This window comes from Phodopus roborovskii, unplaced genomic scaffold (genome assembly GCF_943737965.1).
Source record: "Phodopus roborovskii unplaced genomic scaffold, PHOROB, whole genome shotgun sequence".
Lineage (NCBI taxonomy): Eukaryota > Metazoa > Chordata > Mammalia > Rodentia > Cricetidae > Phodopus > Phodopus roborovskii.
The window spans coordinates 2,142,609-2,163,016 of NW_026126651.1; the positions used below are offsets into that span (position 1 = coordinate 2,142,609).

At 53.2% G+C, this 20,408-nt stretch overlaps 1 protein-coding gene across 1 annotated transcript; it reads left to right on the forward strand.

The window, feature by feature from the left end:
- Positions 1-4,744: 4,744 nt before the first annotated feature.
- On the forward strand, positions 4,745-10,972 carry LOC127213769 (orphan sodium- and chloride-dependent neurotransmitter transporter NTT5). Its single transcript, XM_051174229.1, has 11 exons — positions 4,745-4,997; positions 5,108-5,265; positions 5,349-5,475; positions 5,562-5,740; positions 6,979-7,089; positions 7,228-7,469; positions 9,071-9,257; positions 9,492-9,693; positions 9,804-9,963; positions 10,259-10,424; positions 10,598-10,972. The coding sequence occupies exons 1-11, from the start codon at positions 4,745-4,747 to the stop codon at positions 10,970-10,972; spliced, it is 2,160 nt and encodes a 719-aa protein (XP_051030186.1).
- Positions 10,973-20,408: the final 9,436 nt, after the last annotated feature.

The window sequence follows — 20,408 nt, forward strand, 5'->3', positions numbered from 1 at the left end:
GTGCTCATGCTTGTCCCTCCCAGGGGAGCCCAACTTGGTCATTTTAGCTATAGATACATCCAGAGCCTCTTAACAGTTAACAAAAGTAATATTATGTACCAAAACAAATAGCACTTAATGTCAGAAAATATCTACACACAAGATTTTCCTAGTCTGAGATTTTTTTTTTTTTTTTTTTTTTTTTTTTGGTAGCTTTGTGAGTACTGTAGTAATTTAGCAGCAGGTGACCTTGGCAAGTGAGAGCCAAGGGTTACCACAAAGTCACACTATACAACACAGCCCACCGGGAGGTTTATTGGAGGAGGGAGGCGCTGAGGGAGAGCAGAAGGGGGCGGGGACAGAAGGGAGAGGCTGTACTCAGTGGCTGCAGGAGCTACAGTGTCTTGGCCGCTGGTGATGATGTGAGAGCAGGCTCCACGTAAATGCCTGAATGCTAACAGGTGCGCATGGGTGGGTATGCGTGTATGTGGGGATCATGCGTGGGGATGTGCATGCGTGGGGATGTGTGGGTGTGTGTATGTGTGGGTGTGTATATGGGTGGGTAAGTATATGTGTGACATGTGTAGTGTGGGTATGTGCATATGTGGGTTTGTATATGTGTGGGTATGTGCATGTGTGTGTGTAAGTGTGTGTATGTGTGGGTGTGTGTGGGTGTGTGTATGTGTGTGTATGTGTGGGTGTGTATGTGTGGGGGGGTGTATGTGTGTGTGGGTGTGTGTGTGTATGTGTGTGTATGTGTGGGTGTGTGGGGGTGTGTGTATGTGTGGGTGTGTGTGGGTGTGTGTGTATGTGTGTGTATGTGTGGGTGTGGGTGTGTATGTGGGGGGGTGTATGTGTGTGTATGTGTGGGTGTGTGTAAGTGTGTGTATGTGTGGGTGTGTGTATGTGTGTGTGTGGGTGGGTGTGTGTATGTGTGTGTATGTGTGTGTGTATTTGGGTGTATGTATGTGTGGGTGTGTGGGGGTGTGTGTAAGTGTGGGTGTGTGTATGCTGAGTTCCTTGTGTGGGAGTCAGGTTTGCCTTCCACCATAGTGGTGCTGGGCGTGGCACTGTGGTCCAGGGCTTGTCTGGCATACACAAAGCCTTGGATCCCACCCCCAGTGCTACCAAAGAAGAAAGGAGGAGATGGGAGATTGACAAGATTTGGGTCAGCAAAAGGGTTCTGTGGGTGAAGGTGCTTGTTGCCGAGCCTGGAGGTCTGCATCCAATCCCAGGAGCCAAATGCCCCTTTTGCTTTCTGAGGCAGGGTCTAAAATAAGTTGTTCCTGCTAACCCTGAACTCACTCTGTTGCTCATGCTGGCTTTCAATTTGCAATGCCCTTGCTTCAGCCTCCTAAGTAGCTAGAATGACCGCCCTGGCAATCTGTTGCATTTCTTAGGAGTTGGTAGTTAACTCCACAAGCTGATTGATTTTACATTTAACTTTTAAAAATGGTTGTGAGCACATATCGGTCACAGGTTCTGCCGGGGCTCAGGACAGTCCCACACATGTCTGCCAGGCACTTTATTCACCCTCTGTCCCTCTCTTGTCCCCCCCCCCCCACTGTCCCCTTCCCCTTCCCAAGGAGGCCGCCTTCCACTGTGGTGTCTTTTTATTTCTTAGAGACCTGAAGAGTTAAATTCGGGTGGCTTTTAGGAGCAGGGTGGGGCTGAAAGGCTGGTGGGCTCCTTGTCAGCGCCTCTACCACTGGGGAAAATCTCTCTCTTTCTCTCTGTCTCTGGCAGCAAGCGTTAACTGTCCAGAAGACCTGAGCTAGAGGCACGCAGGGCGTCGGTGGGCCCAACAGTGGGCAGGGGGTCTGCAGGCGACTGCAGCTGCCGTGACCTAAGAATGCATAACACGCCACAGCAGCCCTCTCCATGGGCAAATGAGATTTTCGAATTCATCCAGGGTGTGAACGCTTGCCCCTGCCCTTCTTTTGTCGCCTGTGTCTGCCCTCTTCAAGCACACACGCACAGACAGTATAAATAGCCTTCACACTTAAGCTACAAAGAACTCACAGAGAAGCCCTTCTGCAGCTTCAGGAGACGCAGAAGGAGGCAGGGGACATGACTTCAGCCGGCACGGGCACCGCAACCTGACTTTCCTGGGCCAGATGGCCGAAGCAAAGCGCTGACCCAGCAAGCTGTGTTCACACACACACACACACACACACACACACACACACACAGTTTTCTTTTTGTTGAGAGACCGGGCTTCTCTGTGTAACAAACAGCACTGGCTGTCCTCAATCTCACAGAGATCCGCCTGCCTCTGCCTCCCGAGTGCTGGGATTAAAGATGGCGCCACCACACCCTGCTCATACACACAGATGTTTAAGGTTCTTTGTGTCACTGTAGCAGATGATGCTGGAGGTTGGTGGAGGGACCCTCACTTTGAGCAGCATGTTAACCGGCCTGAGAAGTCTGAGTAGAGCTCCTCTCTCAGCCCATCTGGCTCTATGCCCCTCTGGGGATAAATCTGTATCCATCTTCTGAATCTTAACCTCCAGACCCTTGGCTACCCTTTAAACAGCTCTTTTGCCAGCACAGCTACTAGGGGGAGGGGGGAGTCATCTAGAATTTCATGAGATGTCCTTAAAACTCTAAATTTGGAGACTCTGCATTTTAAAAAAAATTCTCTCACATTTCTTCAAGTAGGTTCAAAAATAGTATTGGGCCTATATTTTCCTCTTTGTTTCTAGCTCTTTAACATACTTAATCTTTTCTCTCTCCCTCCCTCCCTCCCTCCCTCCCTCCCTCCCTCCCTCCCTCCCTCCCTCCTTCCTAGCCCTGGAACTTCCAGAGCTCCACCTCTCAGGTCCTGGGATAATAGGTCAATGCCCGGTCCCCCACTTGGCATTTTTCCTGGCGCCCTTTGCCCCTTCCTGAGTTATGTGTGCAATCTGACTGGCAACTGATGACCTCTCTCAACCTGCTCAAAGCCAAATCTCCGAGGCAGCCAGTGACTTCTCTAGGCGACCTAACAGCCCACTCGGGCAGAAGCAACCCAGCATCACGTGGCCCCTCTCGGTGGAATCTTCTGGGCCGCAGGGGAGGCACGGGCCAGCTCGCCCGACAGAGAAGGAGGTAACCGCTCTCCGCGCGGTCCCCGGGCAGCGACGCCGCAGGACTCCCGCCCGCCCCTCGCGCGCTGAGGCCGGTAGGGACCGCTGCGTCTTGCGCGCAGCGTCGCCGCCCACTCGGGAGCCTGGCCGCGGCGAGTCGGTCTTCCCGTCCCGGCCGCCCGGGAAGCCGAAGGCACACTGCAGGCGGGACACCCGCAGACCGTACCGGCAGGTTTCTCTAGTGACCCTGGGCAGTGAGCATCCTTAAAAGCCACGTTTTCGGTTTGGGTGTGCAGGCACACTCCTTAATCCCAACCCTGTGTTTGCAGAGGCGAGGGGGTTTCTGAGTTCCGGGCCAGCTTGATCTACATAGGAAGTTCCAGGACAGCCAGAGCTACACAGTGACCCACTCCCTTTCATCCCAGCATTCGGGAAGCTGAAGCAGGCAGATTGCTGGGAGTTGGAGGCCCACCTAGTCTACATAGCAAGTTGTGGGACAGCCAGAACTACCTAGAGAGATCCTGTCTCATGAAACAATAATAATAATAATTATAAATATGGCATAGGAAAATACTCATGACATAATAGAAGAAAATGGTACAATTTATGAGAAATTCATATGTATATAGAGATAATATTAATACATAGGTTGTGCCCTGTGTATAATAATATCCACATGTAATATACTATAACAGAAGTTTCCCCGTTCAAAGTGTTACAAATTAAAAGGTCATGAGATATAACTTAGTAAGTTTAACTGTGTCCCCTTCAAACGTAAAAGGAGCAAACATTTAACAACAAGGATTTGTCAGTGGACTTTTTGTTTTATACTCTTGAGATAAAGTCTCATTGTGTAGCTCAAGCTGGCCTGCAACTCTTGATCCCTTGCTGGACCTCTCCTCCAAAGAGGATGCTGGCCATCCTCTGCCTACGACGGAAGAGGCCCAAAGGCACTTCCTAGTGGTAAAAAGGCCTGGGGGCTGCAACCCCAGTACCAGCACAAAACAAATGCATATTTAGCATGCATGCAAATTAGGACTGCTGTCACTCTGGCATTGGAAAGAGTATTATTGTATGAAGTACTGGCTAGAGGGCTTACTGTGGGGGTATAAGGACCTGAGTTTAGTGCCCACCACCACATAAGAGCCTGGTGTGGAAGCAAGGGGCAGGTAGAGGCAGGTGTTCACATACTAGCCAGTTTAGCTGAATATGAGCACTAGGTTCAGTGCTAGTCTTATCTGAAAAAGTAAGATGGAGTGTGATGGAGGAAAACATCTGGTGTGGAACTCTGATCTCCACATACATGCACACACACACACACACACACACACACACACACACACACGAACATACACTCACAAAAGAGAAAAAAACAACAGGTATTTTCACTATTAAAACTTTTATTGCCAGGAGGTGGTGGCACACGCCTTTAATCCCAGCACTTGAGAGGCAGAGACAAGCAGATCTCTGTTTGAGGCTAGCCTGGTCTATAGAGTGAGTTCCAAGACAGCCAGAGAAACCCTGTCTCAAGCACACACACACAAAATAATAAATAAACAACCCCACCCCACAACGTAGCTCAAAAGGAACACCTTCTGCCTTTCTCTGGTCTCTCTGGACACTGGTTCTACCCTAAAGTCTGCTCTTTTTTGGTAACCTCAAGACCCCTTAGGAGTTGAGCCAGTGAGGAAAACCCCATGGACCAACCTCCTAAAGCAGCTCTCAAGGTTAAGAAGGAAGAGCCTGCGGAAGAAGAGCCCACATCTAGCAAGAAGAGCAACAATCCTACATCCCTATCCTGGGGCTTCAAGACCAGAGAGGTCCGGGTCACCAAGATCCCGAACCATTTCCAGGTGAAGAAGACAGAGAATATCCTGATCCTGGTGGCCTTCTCCATCGGGCTGGGCAGCATGTGGCGCTTCCCCTACCTGTGTCACAAGAATGGAGGAGGTGAGGCCAGGCTGCGTGCCAGGTTAAGGGAGGGGCGTCAGACCCCCAGGGAGGGAGGAGGGGTGAGCGGCTGGCTCCCAGCTGCCTGAGCCAGACCCTGCCCTCCGCAGGCAGCTTTTTGCTGATGTACCTCATCCTGCTGCTGCTTCTGGGAATCCCTCTTTTGTACATGGAGATGATCATAGGACAGTGGCTGCGCATGGACAGCATCCGGGCCTGGAAGCAGCTGGTCCCCTGGCTAAGCGGTTTGGGCTACTCCAGCATACTGGTAGGTGGGGGCTGGCAGGCACATGAGCCCCTGGTCCCCTGCCTCCTCCATGTCACCCCTCAGGGCCACCTTGCCCTCCACAGGCTTGTGTCTTGGTGAGCTTGTACAACAGCGCCCTGATCTCCTGGAGCCTCTTCTACCTGGGTCAGTCCTTTGATTACCCTCCGCCCTGGGAGCACTGCCCCATGTTGGAAAACATCAGTGTGACAGGTGATGGGGACAGGCGGGGCTCTGGGCTAAGGCGGGGCTGCATGTGAGCGGTCCCTCAGTATCTGGACCTTTCCGCCCCTCCCCAGAGGCCCCCTGCCTAAGGACGGTGCCTCACCAGTATTTCTGGTATCACAACACCCTGCGAGCCTCCAAGCAAATAGAGGAGGGGATTGAAGTGCTGGTCGTGAACGCCGCCCTGTGCCTCTTTGCCACCTGGGTCATCCTCTACATCATCATGACCATCAGGATAAAGATTTCCGTGCTAGTGAGTGCCCCGGGGCCACCCCTGCTGAGCCCCAGAGCCACCAGTGTCCCCAGCAAGGGTCCACCTCCGAGTCCCTGGGCTCAGACGGACGGATGTGTGGTGCTAATCTGCAGAGCTGTTTTCCTTTCCAGTCTGTGTGTATGGGGGTCTGTGGCTGCCTCCATCACCACGTTCCGGAGACCCTCACACACCCCTGGAGGCCCAGCACGCTAACTCCTGACATCATTCCTGCACTCACAGACTTCACTAGAACTAGCTGGCCCAGGGTGAACGGGTCTGTCTGCTCGTCACCACCATGACCTGACAAGAAGCAAATTCCCCGAGGAAGGATTTATTTTGGCTCGTGGTTTGAGGGGTACTGTGGATGGGATGTCACAGCAACATGTGTTCCCCTGGTACGGAAAACATGGCGGGGACTGTGCACATCCTAAGGTCTCCACAGAACAGGGGGTGGCGTAGGCTGCATGCCCTGTCGTGTGGCTTTCTCCTCGTCTCTCTCACTCCATCCAAGGTAGGTCTTTCCTGATGAGCTAACCCTCACTAACACAGAGGCATGCCTCCACCTCTTGGGTGAGTGTAAGTCCAGTCAGGTTGACAGTGAGGATTAGTCCTCACAGGCTGAGGAGAAAGAAGCAGGGGCAGGCAGAGGCAAGCTCCAACTCTCTTGAGTTCGAGGCCAGCCTGGTCTACAGAGCAAGTTCCAGGACAGCCAGGACTGCACAGAGAAACCCTGCTTCATAAAACTAAGACACAGGAGCATGAGGGTCTGAGTTGGGTCGCCAGCACCCACGTAAACAAACAGGCACTCTTGTAGCTCGAGCACTGGGGCGGTGGAGATGTCCTGGGGACATCCCAGGAGTTTGTCTATTCAGTGAGCTCCAGGGCAGCGAGACCTTGTCTCAGAAAACAAGGTGGACAGCAAGAAGGGATGGAGCTGGCGGCCCGGGACGATGGAAGGACTTGCGGGTAAAGGGGGAGAGGAGACTGGAAGCGATTGTATGTGATTTGGGAGCATGGGTGGTGGTGCTGCGCAGGTGCTGGGAGGCTCCTGTCATCGCCGTCCGTGTGTGCAGGTGGGTATGCACAAGCTTGGGAGTCATCCCGTAAGCACTGCCCACCGCGTCCATCTCCCACTGACCCATTCGCCTCCGGGCCCCTGGGCCTCCCCGTTTCTATCAGGGCCTGCCAGCCCTCTAATGTTTTCTCTCCTCCCTGCTTCTCTTGACCGACCCGGCCAGATGCTGATTTTCTCCATATTCTTCCCCTGCATCCTCCTCCTCTGCTTCTTCATCCGCTGTCTCTTCCTGCAAGGTGCTATGGCTAGCCTCAGGCGCCTGGTGACCACAGATGTGAGTCCTTCCCTACCTCACCTCCCCGGGCCTCCGTGGTTCACCCCTCACTCCCTCTGCCCAGCCTTCACCCCTCTGCTCGCCTCAGCTCCACCAGCTCACTGGTGACCACGCCTGAGAAGCCTCACTCTTCCACAGCTCTCCTTCCTGTCATCACTGGAAACGTGGCGTCAGGCCGGAGGCCATGTTCTCTACTCCCTTGGCCTTGGCATGGGCACCATCATCACGTTCTCTTCCTACCAGACTAGAGGCGACAACTACATCAAGTTGGCATCCTTCATGGCCATGGTCAACCTGATGACTTCACTATTGAGCACGGCCATCATCTTCCTGGTGCTGGGGTTCTGGACAACAACCAGCGGGTCCAGCTGTGTTGAGAAGTGAGTGACGGGCGTGACTGATGATGAGTAGCAGAGCCATCCCACCTCGGCTGTCCTCAAGCACCGGTCCTCTAGGTCAGACCTTTCCGTTGGAGCCCACGTCACCTTATCCTCAGAGTCAACAACCAAACAGAGGGGGCCACACTGCCACAGCTGCCAGGGTTACTGTATACTCATAGACCCAACTACTAAGACGGGGATTGTGAGGGCCAGTGCACAGGGGAAGCTACCGGAAGCCTTGTGCTCTGCCGGTGGTGACAAGTACTTGTCAAAGTGAGATCGCCTGCACTGGGACTCCAGACACGTGCGTCACAACTTAGCTCACAGTGACCCAAATGGTGACTGACCATTGTGTCCCCATAGGTAAATGTGTAATTGCCATCTGAGACCCTATCATACACAATTTCATAAAAAAATGACCGTAGCCGTCCAGCTAATGGACTCGTGGGCAGTGAAGCGGCGTTGGCGACTGCTGTGTTTCGGTGGCTTCGTATGTTAGACACTGTCTCAGTTAGGGTTTCTGTGGCTGTGAGGAGGTACCATGACCACAGCAACTCTTGTAAAGAAAACGTTTAATTGGGGTGGCGGCTCACAGTTCCAGAGGTTCAGTCCATCATGGCAGTGTGCAGGCAGACGTGCTGGAGCCCAGAGCTACATCTTGACCAGAGGCGGCAGGAAGCACACTGATGGGCACACTTAGGGAAGCTTGAGAAAAGAGACCTCAAAGCCCGCCCCCACGGTGACACACTTCCTGTAACAAGCCACACCTCCTAACAGTGCCTCTCCCTATGAGTTTGGGGAGGCCACTCACATTCAGACTAACACTGTACTCCCCCAGCTGTATTTGGGCGTGGATGTGTGTGAGTGCCGTTTACAATTAGGATGGAATTCTGATACAACGCGGTTTTATAAGGAAAGGAAGTGATCCCAGCGGTGGGAGCACACGCCTTCAATCCCAGCACTTAGGAGGTGGAGGCAGGAGGATCTCTGTGAGTTCAAGGCCAGCCTAGCCAGCATCGGGCCGGCCATGGCTGCATCCTGAGACTCTGTGTACTTGTCTGCGCCTGTGTGAGTGTATGTGCACCGCCTGCATGCAGGAGCCCAGGGAAGCCAGGGAAGGGCACTGGGGGCCCCTGGAGCTGGGAACAAAGCTCAGCCCTTGGCAAGAGCAGCGAGGGCTCTGAACCGCGGAGCCGTTGTTTTGTTTCTTTTCATGTTTTTTAAGTTAAAGAAAAAAAAAAAGCAGACAGTGGTGAAATCCCAGCAGATCTGTGAGTACCAGGACAGCCAGGGCTATACAAAGAGACACTGCCTCAAAACAAAGCAACAAGAGCAACAAAAACACCCGCGCGCACACACGCACACACACACACACACGTGCACACACACACACGTGCACACACACACACACCCGCACATGCACACGCGCACACACGCGCCCACACGCACGCGCAGACACACGCACACCAGATGGGCCCCCCAATCATGGACTTCCAGAGCGGGGATAGCATACACCTTGGACAATCCCACCATACTGGGCCCTCATTCTCCTTGGTGGGTGATGGCTGAGCTGCCAGTCTGTTCTCTCCCTACCCTGTCAGGACTGTCTCCAATCTGGTCAAGCTGATAACCAAAGGTGTGCTGCCGCAGGCTGTATGGCCTCCCCAAGACATCATCCACAAACATCCAATGGAGTACCTGCACTGGGTCAGCCAGCTCCCCAGGAACCTCCAGGAGGAGGTGGTCCATTTCTCCTTGCCCTGCAGCATCCTGGTGCAGAAGGAAAAGGTGTGTTTGTCCAGGAGGTTGGCCTGGCAGTCACATCTGTGTGCCACAGCTTGTAGTTCCCCTCAGGGGACCCAGAAAAAGGAGGTCACCCAGGCCACACAGCCAAGGGTCAACTTTCAACACTGTTACCTCCAGTTTCCATACTGAGTGCCTGTGTTACCCGTAACAGACATTAGTAATCAAGTACCCACCCATCCAGATGCTGCACTGCCTTAGAGCCCTTCTCCCCCACAGTTCATGGAGGGCCCTGGCCTGGCATATGTGGCCTTCTCTCAAGCCGTCTCATTGTTTCCTGGTTCCTCTTTCTGGGCCATCATCTTTTTCACGGCTCTGGTCGTCACGGGTCTGGGCACCATGATAACGCTCCTGGAGGGCATCGTGCTTCCGCTGCAGAGCAGTGTCCCTACCTCCACCAAGCATCCAAAGCTGATACCAGGTACAAAGCCCTGCAACCTTCCCCATACTTGCCTCACCCCAAGCATCCAGGGTTCACATGAACCCCCAACTTACAGACCCCAATGCAGCCCCATCCACCTCCACCTCTAGTGATCGTCTGCTTGGGAGGACTTCTGGGCAGCCTCGTCTTCACCAGCCGCTCTGGCAGCTATGTGGTGTTCCTGTTTGATGACCACCTGGTCCCTATGGTCCTCGTCATCATCGTGGTGTTCCAGAACCTTTCTCTGGCTTGGGTCTATGGAGTCAAGAGGTGATTTCCGATCCCTGGAGGGGGGGGGTTGCTGAGCTATCGAGTCCATCCTAGGCCTTCGGGGACACAGGCACACCATGGGGGTCAGCGTCCTGAGAGGGCAAGCAGATCCTATGGAAAGACGCAGCCTTTCCTGCGTCTGTCCTGAAGGCCGAGGGCTGGGGCACTGAAGATTCCCATGGGATAACAAAACATGGCCTGGTCCCCCACAGCAAGCATCAGGGATTTCTGAGAGAGCCCGAGATCCAAGGTGTCCCTGTGCCCAGGCCCTCACGTCCTACTCTCCTTCATCCAGGTTCAGGGCCGAGATGTTCGGCCAGCTGGGCCGCCTAGTGTGGGCCCCCTTCACCTTCCTGTGGAGCTACGTGACACTGCCCACGCTGCTGGCTCTGCTCACCATCTACTTCCTGAATCTCTACCACAGGGAGTCCCTCTACTATATCTCCTGGAATGGCAGTATGGTGCGGCCCTGCCCATGGGAATGTGGGCCCATCACCCTACCCCGTGCCTCCTACCCTCCGGCACCGGAGACCCCAAAGCCCCCTTCCCCGTCCCGCGTCTCCGACCCCCGGGGACCTGGGGGCACTGCACCCAGACTGAGCCCTGCCCCCGTGGCCCACTCCCGTGTCCCCAGAGCCAGGAAGTGAAGCAGCCGTACCAGAAGATCGTGCTGGGCTGGGTGACCTTCCTCAGTGCCCTGGCGCTGCTCCCCATGCTCGTGTACCCGCTACAGCACTGGTGGCAGCTCGACAACCAAATCATCTGTGAGATCGTGGAGAAGTCTTCATCCTCCAAAAAGGCAGAAACGAGACCCAACAAGGGCAACCAGTGGCCTGCACACCCCCTGAGAAGGTTCACCCTCAGGGTCCAGGACAAAGGCCAGGCTCTGCTCCCAGGCAAGGGCCCCACAGAGGGCTACTTCCTTCATCCCCAGACCACGCTGGCGAACAAGGACAGTGAAAACTACACCAACTTCTCCCTTCAGGGTGGTTCCCTCACGTATCCCTGAGGAGCCTAAGTCCCCCACGGCGACAGAAGCGACAGGCGTGAGGCTTCCCGCTCGGTAACTGCTGATGAGCCCCACCGAAAGCAGAAGACAGGGACGAAGAAACCCAGCCCAAACCTGTGCGAGCTCAGGAGCCCACCTTCCAGCAGCCTGGTCTGTGCCCAGGGCAGGCCCACAGCCCCCTGACTCTCTGTGATATGGACACAGTTTTGGTGTGCCCAGATGGGCATCCAGCACAGCCCCAGTTACGAGAGACATAGAGCTCCCTCTGGCCCGGCTGCGCCTGCCTTCCTACCTGTCAGCCGTGTGGCTGACCCCCCCCCCCAGGGACGATGCTGTCAGATGGTGCCAAGATAGCAATGTTGTCTGTCAATAAATGAGGTGATAGATATACATACCAGCCCGGCCAGCATGGACACAGTGTTCTCTCATACACATGCACACATGCACTTCCCACAGTAGCTTGGGGACCCGGACCCCCTTGAGGGAGCTACAGAAGCTTCCAGGTCTAACCTGGTATTGACCACCGTGCTGACCCCCAGGACTGAGTCTGGCCACCAGTTCCTGTCACTAAGAACCATCCCTGGCATTATGTCCTCCTGTGAGTCCCTGACAGGAGTAGAGCCCAGTGCTCAGCAGCTTCTGGGTCATACCGTTCCCTAGCAACCAAAGGCTCTGGTCCCATCTCTATCCCCAGGTCTCTGGATGTCCCTTATCATCACACTCCCATCTGTGAGGATTTTCTAAGGAAACATCCCCATGTGCACTAAAAGACCCATACCATAAACACACTTTTGCCTTTATTTTTTAATTTTGTTCATTCATTCATTCATTTATTGGTTTTTTGAGACAGGGTTTCTTTGCCTAGCTTTGGAGCCTGTCCTGGCACTCACTCTGTGGACCAGGCTGGCCTGCCTCTCTCCCAGTGCTGGTATTAAAGGCACGCGCCACCACCGCCGCCAGGCAATTTTTATTTTCTTACTGAGCTAAAATAGTGGAAAACAAGACACCCCGAATTTCTCCTTTTTTTTTTTTTTTTTTGAAAGATGGATGAGTGTTTAGTTCACACCTGCATCACAGAAATGAACCACGTGTGCACTTAGTTCCCTCAGGAAGCGAGACCCTGGAGCTGGAGTTGGGGGTTTGTGAGCCTCCAGTGTATGCTGGGAGCCCACCCTGTGGAAGGGTAGCCAGATGTTAACTGACGAGCCGCCTCTCCAGCCTCCAGAGTTCCTGAGAGGCTAGCATGAGCGTTACCTGACATTGGAATGTGTTTACTCACTGAAGGGGGTGTCTAATTCACTATAGTGTCCCCCCCCCAAAAAAAAAACAGTGCTGCATTCTTGGTCTCCAGGGCTGCTGGCCATCGGGAGGTCACCTGATTTTACCTGAGAGGTGACATCACATAAGCCCAAACAGGAATTTCAAGTAATAAGCAGTCAGTGCCCAGGTGGGGGGTGTAGGGGGTAAGGGTGGGGGAGGGGTGGGACCTGAGAACTGGCCATACCTGACTGTGGATTGGGTCCCAGAATAGGGACAGTGTATTCTTGTTGTTTTTTGTTGTGAGATAGGGTGTCAGTATGTAGCTTTGGCCGTTCTGAACTCACTCTGTAGACCAGACTGGGCCCAAACTCACAGAGATCACCTGCCTCTGCCTCCCAAGTGTTGGGATTAAAGGCGTTGGCCACCATGCTTGGTATGGGACAATGAGGTGTTTGTGTTTTGTTTGCTGGTTTGTTTAATGTTAAAAAAAAAAAAAAAAAAAAAACTATTGTAGCACTTAAGAGAAGTGGATAAAAGCCTGGTGGTGGCCCACACCTTTAATCCCAGCACTCGGGAGGCAGAGGCAGGCCCATCTCTGTGAGTTCAAGGCCAGCCTGGTCTACACATCGAGTTCCAGGACAGGCTCCAAAGCCACAGAGAAACCCTGTCTCGAAAAACAAAACAACAAAACCAAACCAAAACAAAAAAAAGTGAATGGGGTCTGTAAATTGGAAGTAGATCAGGGATCAGGATTGATTCTTGGGGCTGGAGAGCCAGCCGAGCAGTTAAGAGCACTTGCTGCTTTTGCAAAGGACCAGAGTTCAGTCCCAGCACCACACTGGGTGGCTCCAGCCCCAGGTGACATATCCTAATTTGCTTTCTGCTGCTTGATAAACACCTTGACCAAAGCAGCGTAAGAGGGAATGACTTCAGTCAGTACACGGGTTTTAATCCAGCAAAGAGAGAAGCTAGGCAGGAGCTCAGAGCAGAGGCCATTGGGGACAGTGCTTAGCAGCTTGCTCCCTGGCTTCCTCACCTGCCTCGGAACAAACGGTACAGGCCACAGGAAGCCAGACCCTCACTCACTTCAATCATTAATGAAGAGGGTGCCCCACAGACACACCTTCATCCAATCTGAAGGAAATAATTCTTCAGTTGAGTTCCCTTTTCCCAGGTGAGTCTTTACGTTGTACTGTAAGACCCGCAGAGCGTGGACCTTCACGCTCCCACTCAGGAAAGGCGACACCCCAAATCACTCACGAGAATCGGTCTGGATGCAAATTGCATGAGGAGTTTTTATTCCAAGTGCACTGGGGTCCACAGTCATACGCCACGCAGGGGTAGAGGACTGAGGACCCCGAGGGCAGAATTGAGACAGCTTTTATAGGATTTACATCAGAACTAACAAGGCCAGTTTCAAAGCTAGCCTGTTATTTTCACTAGGCCTAAACGCAAGGTCATGGGACAGTTCAAAACTTGGATGGTTAATAAGGTTTCCTAGGTTACAGAGATTTCATAGAGTACACAGTTTTTACAAAGCGGAATTGTTTAGTGCACCTGCAAGGTTAGGGGATTTTCTTTCTGTAGGACCAGCAGGCTCAGTGGCCTTGTCCTTAAGATAATGGGGGGGGGGCAGGGAGAATGTCCTCTCCAGTCAGGGAGTTATCTATAGCTATTGGCAGAGGCACTTGTTCTTTCTAGTTTTCCCTTCTTGCCACGAGTCCCGTCTCTTTTATTAATTTTCTTTGTGGATGGGATGACCCATAACAGTTCCCAGACTGTTGTTGCGGATAACAACATTCCTCAGAAACTAGGTGGTTATGAATAATAATAATTTCCAGAAACCGGTCACCGTGACCAAGCCATTTCAAGTGTTTTCTTTTTCCTGAGCTTTGCATGCAGCCAGTGTGATTTTTAAATACATGCTGGTGGATAATTTTAAATTTCTAACTTTTAGTGGTCATTAGAGAGTTAGGCTGTATTTTCGTCCTTTCAAGACCTCCACGCAGGGACAGCCCTGACACACACCTGGCTTCAATGTCTTTCTCTTAGTCACAGAGGGAGATTCCATAACCCCTTCCTTCTATCCTGACTGCAAAGCCAGAGCCACATGGCTGAAGCTGCCAAGTTCTGCCGCCTGCTGGGGCTGGAACACGCCCCCCCCCCCATGCAATTACATCTTCACCAGATTTCTGTTTTTGATGATTTCCTTCACTGCCTAAGCCTGGCTGTGGTGGAACTCAATTTATAGACCAGGCTGGCCGGCCTCAGATTCAGAGACCCTCCTGCCTCAGTTTACAGAGTGCTGGGAATTAAAGGTGTGAACCACCACTCCCAGCCCTAAGATGTGCTTTGTGCTTTTCACACCTTGGAAGCTTATCTGGGTGGGACCTGCCCTGAGGTCTTCACACCAGGATTTTCTTTAATCCTTGTGTCTCCTTGGACGTTGGTCTTAGCTCCATCCACTTCCTGGTGCCCTTTTCTGTATATTTTGGGTTTTTCATTGCTCAGCTTGCTCCTGTAGCAGGATGTCCACCCCGCCCGCACCTCCTCTTGCACTTACCACGCCCATTGGGGCGTGGGAACAGGTGTGGGCGTGACCTGGGGGGGGAACTAGGTCTGTGGGAACCTGTGGCGGTTTCTGGTGTGAGTGATTTCTCCCCGAATAAACATCCATCGGCCAATATTGTGCCCTGGAAACTTATTTCCCATGCATTCCACTATAGATCTGCATGAGAGTGAACTCTAATAGCTACACAGCAGAGTCAATACTAGGCTGTTTCGGGATTTCCTCTGCTAGTGCAACTAATCCAAAATGCTTCAATTTTGCTTCAGGAAGACTTCTTAGACAAGAGCAAAAAAGCAGCCACATTCTTTGCCAAACTATAACAAAAACTGATCTCTAAGCCACATCCTAAAACTCTTCTCTAAAACGTCACAGTTCAAAGCACCCTGTGCACAGCTGTTTTTGTGCTCCTGCTAGGATGGCCGCTTAATTCCCACCTAAATCATTCATCTGCTTTTCTAATCCGCAATCCCAAAGTCCACATTCCTCCAAACAAAAGCAAGGTCAGGCCTAGCACAGCAGTACCCCAGCCCCCGGTACATGCTTCTGCCTTAGGGTTTCTGTTACTGTGAAGAGACACCATCACCACAGCAGCTCTTCTAAAGGAAAACATTTCATCGGGGCTGGCTTACAGTTCAGAGATTGAGCCCATTATGTCATTGAGAGATTTCTGTACCCCAATATTAAGTCTCTCCAACAACGCAGTAAGCCAAATCACGCCGAATTAAAAATAAAAGATCAAGTTTATCGAACAAAGGGTCCCTGGGTGACCTTTACTGAACAAAGGGTCCCTGGGTGACCTTTGCAGCCCCCAGAGATGAGAAGGCAATGTAAATACCCTATAGATTAGTCTTGAACAGCTCTGAGGGAGGAGCCACTACTTGGCAGGCTTTCTGAGAGGAGCAAGATTTGGAATGGGGGAATGGGCTGAGGCAGAGCTTCCAACTGAACATCCCAACCTTTTTGGATGTGTGGGCATCTGTTCAAGTCTGGCTGCTTCCTGTTGCCATGGAAGAGCACAGTGAGGAGGAGTGGGGAGTCAGTGAGCTCACACTCATCGGGAGGCGCGTGAAGAAGCATTCGATTTCAGATCTCAGCAATCTTTCTTGAGGAAGCAGAGAAGGCAAGTTGCTAGGAGGAAAAAAAATGGTTTATTATCACTGGCTCTATGAACAGGACTAGCAATGGTGACAGTGGACATTGCCAGGAAGAATGGACAGAGATGAACAAGCAAAGCCAAAGAGCAGATAGGCCCCTCATTGGGACAGCTTGGAAAACTGGAGGGTGGAGGGTGCTCTATACCGGGGGTGGGTTCACTGGGGCCTGTGGAAGACACAGGGCACTTTAAGGATGATTTTTTTTTTAGCCTTTCCAGCTGCAGGGGGATCGTGCCTGACTCACCGTCCCATAGCAAAGGGCTTTGTTTGTTTGTGTGTTTGTTATACAATTCACACCTTTAGCAAGTCAATTTCCATGCATCAAAACCTCTTATCTAAGCTCCCCAAAGGTCAGTGCCAAGGCAAATTCCCTGCTGCAGTAGCGTCGTGGTTTGCTGAGCCCTCCCGCAACCTCCCGCAAAGGCTTTGAACCTTTGGGGAACTCTCAGATTCTCAGATAAGCATTACATACTTGAAACAGAAGGTACAGGACCCAAAAGGTAGCAGTCACAAAAGGCAATCAAAGCTAGGTGTTAGCACACTCTGAAGTCAACCCAGCTGCAGGTCTGCAGGAACTGTCCCCACAGGAGGGTCCCAGCTGCTGTACAGACCGTGTATCGTGGGTAGCTGCGGGCTTGAGCCTGGAGCGATGGTACCAGCATTGCTGGTCCCAGGAGCTTGGCAGCTGAAGGGGTAGTGAGGATCATGGTTTAGGGGCCTGTCCATCAGGGCTTGGGAGACAGCTGCTCGAGGGTACCCAGTCCCCTAAGGAGAGTGAGGTGGGCTTGGGCTCGGGGCAATTGCATCTGTTGGCATGGGGGCAGGGAGAGTTAGGGTAGGGTATCCTGCCAGTGGGGATTCTGTGCTGAGAGATGGTGACTGAGGAGAAAGGGCCTTCGGTGAAGGAGCTCAACCTTTCCCGAGGGTGTGGCAGTGGGGGATCTGGAGTTCCCAGGAGATGTTGAGGGCCTCAGACACGAGCCTGATGACCCTGGCCACTGTCCACTTGGACGCTCTGTGGCATGCTGTCGAGGTGAAGTGTTCAAGGGGCATCCGAGCCACCGCTCTTGCCGTTTTCCCGGAGGTGGGGGTCCCTGTGACCGTGTCAACCAGACTCAGGACAGAGAGAGCTGTTTATGAGTGGGCAGGAGGGGAAGTCAACCTGCCGGCGCTTGCCAGGTTTGTGTCCTCAGAGCTGGTGCGGGCGCCCGCATGTCTGGAGAGCCCCGGCGTGTCGGCCTTGACACACGTGTGGCAGGGGAAGTGGACCTGTAAAGTGTGGGCTGCGAGACACGTGGGGGGTCCAAGAGCTCTAAGAAACGAAACAAAGCTTTGGGGCCTATGTGTAAGGTCTGGCGCAGGTCTGAAATGTTGGACAGTGCCTGGTCCTGAGGGAGGATGGAGCCGTTATTTAAGCAGAACCATCCATCTTGTGTCTGTGTGGCCCCCTTTTCAGAGTTTGTCTGTCTCCTCTGGTTGATAACAGGACTGATGGAGGGTGTCAAAGCCAAAATATGTTCTGTTGACCCAGTGGAGGCCAGTTCCCAGCTACCGAGTCAGCCCTGGCATTGCCTAAGGCCACTGGGTCCTTGGAGGGCTGATATCCCAGGCGGTGGATTCTGGCTACCTCTATGGAGAGCTGGAGATCCTCTAGGAGGACCTCCTATCTGTTGACGATGGGATGGGTGTGAACTACTTAAAGGCAGGCTTAGAGTCAGTGTGTAGATGTTAGCACGTTGACCGTTGGCTGAATGGAGCTCTGTAGTCAAGGTGATTAATTCGGCCTTTTGTGAACAGGCGGCCACTGGCAAGCAGGCCACTTCAGCTGTTTGGGTGGAAGTGACCACGGCATAAGCTGCCTGGTGGCGTCTTGATCTGTCTACAAGAGAGCTTCCATCAACAAAGTAGGTGAGGTGGGGGGGGGTCTCTGAGGGGTCTAGGAGACGAGGCCAGGGTGAGCATAAGGCCTCCACAACAGTGAATGAAAGGCTTGACCCCGTGGGGGCCCAAGGGGGCAGAGAGAAGAGGGACTCAGAAGGTCTGAGGGGCGGCGGGCAGAGGGTCCAGTGACTGGCCGAAACGGTGTGATCTTGAGGGCCTCCTGGTGAGTCTGGTTGCTGCCGCGCCGCCAAGGCCCTCAAGCATGGCCTGCCACCCAAACACAGAGGGATCTAGTTGTTTGGGTGGAAAAGCAGTGGCCCAATTAGAAGGCCCAGCCAATTGGGCTACAACCCCAATGGTCACTCCCAACCGTTCATCTGTGTAGAGGTGGTACAGTGTGTGTGTGTGGGGGAGGGGGGGTGGGAGCCCTAGGACAGGAGCCGGTAGGAGGGCAAAAGACTGGCTGGCTGGATGAGCGGCTCTGTGGGGATCTGTCTCTCTGGCTGCCCGACGCAGGGCCTTGGCGGTGGTCCATGGCAAAGTTAGGGATCCCGTGACAAAAGAATCCCGTCAGACCCGAGGTGTGAGAATCTGGTCTGTTGTGTTCAGGAGCCGTAATTCCTACAGGGTTTGGGGCTTGCATTGTGCCAGAGGTGAGGGTCTCTGACCCCAGGATGAGTTAAAATCCCAAATACACCACAATGGGACATCAGAGCTAATCCTTAGACGGGGAAACTCAGTATCCGGGAGCCAAGGTAGTTTAGGAGCAAAGAGGTGTCCTGTGGGACAGGGACAGGGAGGGGCTGCAGAGAAGGAGGTCATCTATGACCTGGAGGACTGTGCTAGGACCAGGGTCAAAGGAGGAAACATCCCAAGCCAAGACCGGCCAAAGGAATGAGGGCTGCCCAGAAACCCTCGAGGGAGACCTCTGTGGCAGACCGGGGCCAGGGCCCTCCCAGGTGAACGCGGGGAAAATTAAAAGTCCCTGAGATAAAAGGCTTAAGAAATGTGGTGATGGGCTTCAGAAATGGGAAACCGACGTCTGGAAGGGAAAGAGGAGGTTCCTTAAGGTGAACTAGGACTGGCTAGTGGCGGAGATACCCATGCTTGGGGCTGACTAGATCAAGGAGGGTAGGGTCAGGACAGTCAGGGGTAGGAACCCTCGAGGACATGGAGGGAAGAAGGTAGGAGTCCAGAGAGGGCATGGGGGCCAGGGTGAGTGTGGCCCCAAAGTGGCTGAGGACATTACGGGTACATAGAGGTGTGGGGCGGGTGGGTATGGCTAGAAGACAGAAGGTCAGTCCTGCAAGAACTCAGGGATGTGTTGGGTCTTAAGTAGAAAGGGGGGGGGTGTCCCATCCACCCCATGACAGAACTTGGCGAGGGAACTGTGGGACCTGAGTGAGAGATTAAAATGGAAAAGGCAGCTCCTGTGTTCACCGGAAAGGTGACTGACTTAGCCACTGCCCGGAGCATTACCCTGGGCTCAGGAAGGGTGATGGGGGCCCTCTGCCAAGCTGAGGAGTCTCAGATGCTGGTGTGGGTGAGGACGAACCTCTGAGGTGTGGCATAGACGATGGGCCCGTGTGGGACATTCCAACCACCAATGTCCAAGTTGCCAGCAGACAGGGCAGAGCCTTCTCGGCAGCCAAGGAAGGGGCAGCACCAGGACCAATGGCCTTCCTGGCCGCATTTCAAGCAGGCCCCTGGTGGAGATGACTTGGGCTGAGCTCTGGCCGGATGGAGTCTTGCGGATTTCCCTTGGGGTGCCCATGGCCTCAGGGCAGCTGCCAAGGTGTGAGTTTGGAGTATAGCCTTCTGCTGCAGCCAAGCCTGCCAGGAAGAGTCAGCCACCTTCCATTGGGCATTAAAAACCTTAAAAGCCATGTTCACCAATTCCTGTATGGAGCGTGGTGGGGCGTTGGGGACCATCCTCAGCCTGTTTTAAGTTTCTTTCTAATATCTGGTGATGACTGAGCTGTGGCTCTCACCGGGGAGGCTGGGTCAAGGCCAGTATATTAAACCACATCTCTTGTAATCAATTTAGATTTTCATCAGCTCACTGTGTAACTTCTCAGAGGTTATCATATTGAATAACTTTGTCCAAGATCATCTCCATTCCCTGAAGGAGGCAGTGGCCATGAGGTCCCTCCTCCTCCTCTGGGGCTGTTTTGATCTGGCTGATAGACCCAGGACAGCTCTGTGTCACATCAAACACAGGCAGGTTTGCTCTGCATATTGTCTCTGCTCCTTGGGAGTGAGGGTGGAGGCCTCGGATGACATAGGGGTCATTCCAGGTCAGGTCATAGGCTTGGGAAAGATAATGAAACTCCTCCATACAGGCAGAAGTATTAGCAGAGAAGGTCTGTGAGAGGTCGGGAAGGGAGAAGGAGGTTCAGACTCAAGCAGTTCCCTCAGTTCCGGCCACCTCTCGGAGGGCACAGAGCAGGGCAGGGGTCCACTGAGACTAAATATGAGAAGCCACCGGAGCGGACTCAGGGGAGGGGGTAGAACAGTGTGCAGACGGGGAACAGGGTGTGTGTGGCATTGAAGGGTAGGGAGGGGATATGGA

Excerpts from the sequence above, each read along its gene's own strand:
- LOC127213769 (XM_051174229.1), top strand. The coding sequence starts at position 4,745 with ATGGACCAACCTCCTAAAGCAGCTCTCAAGGTTAAGAAGGAAGAGCCT. Across the intron at positions 7,470-9,070 it reads GGGTCCAGCTGTGTTGAGAA|GACTGTCTCCAATCTGGTCA; the intron begins GTGAGTGACGGG and ends CTACCCTGTCAG. Across the intron at positions 9,258-9,491 it reads TCCTGGTGCAGAAGGAAAAG|TTCATGGAGGGCCCTGGCCT; the intron begins GTGTGTTTGTCC and ends TCTCCCCCACAG.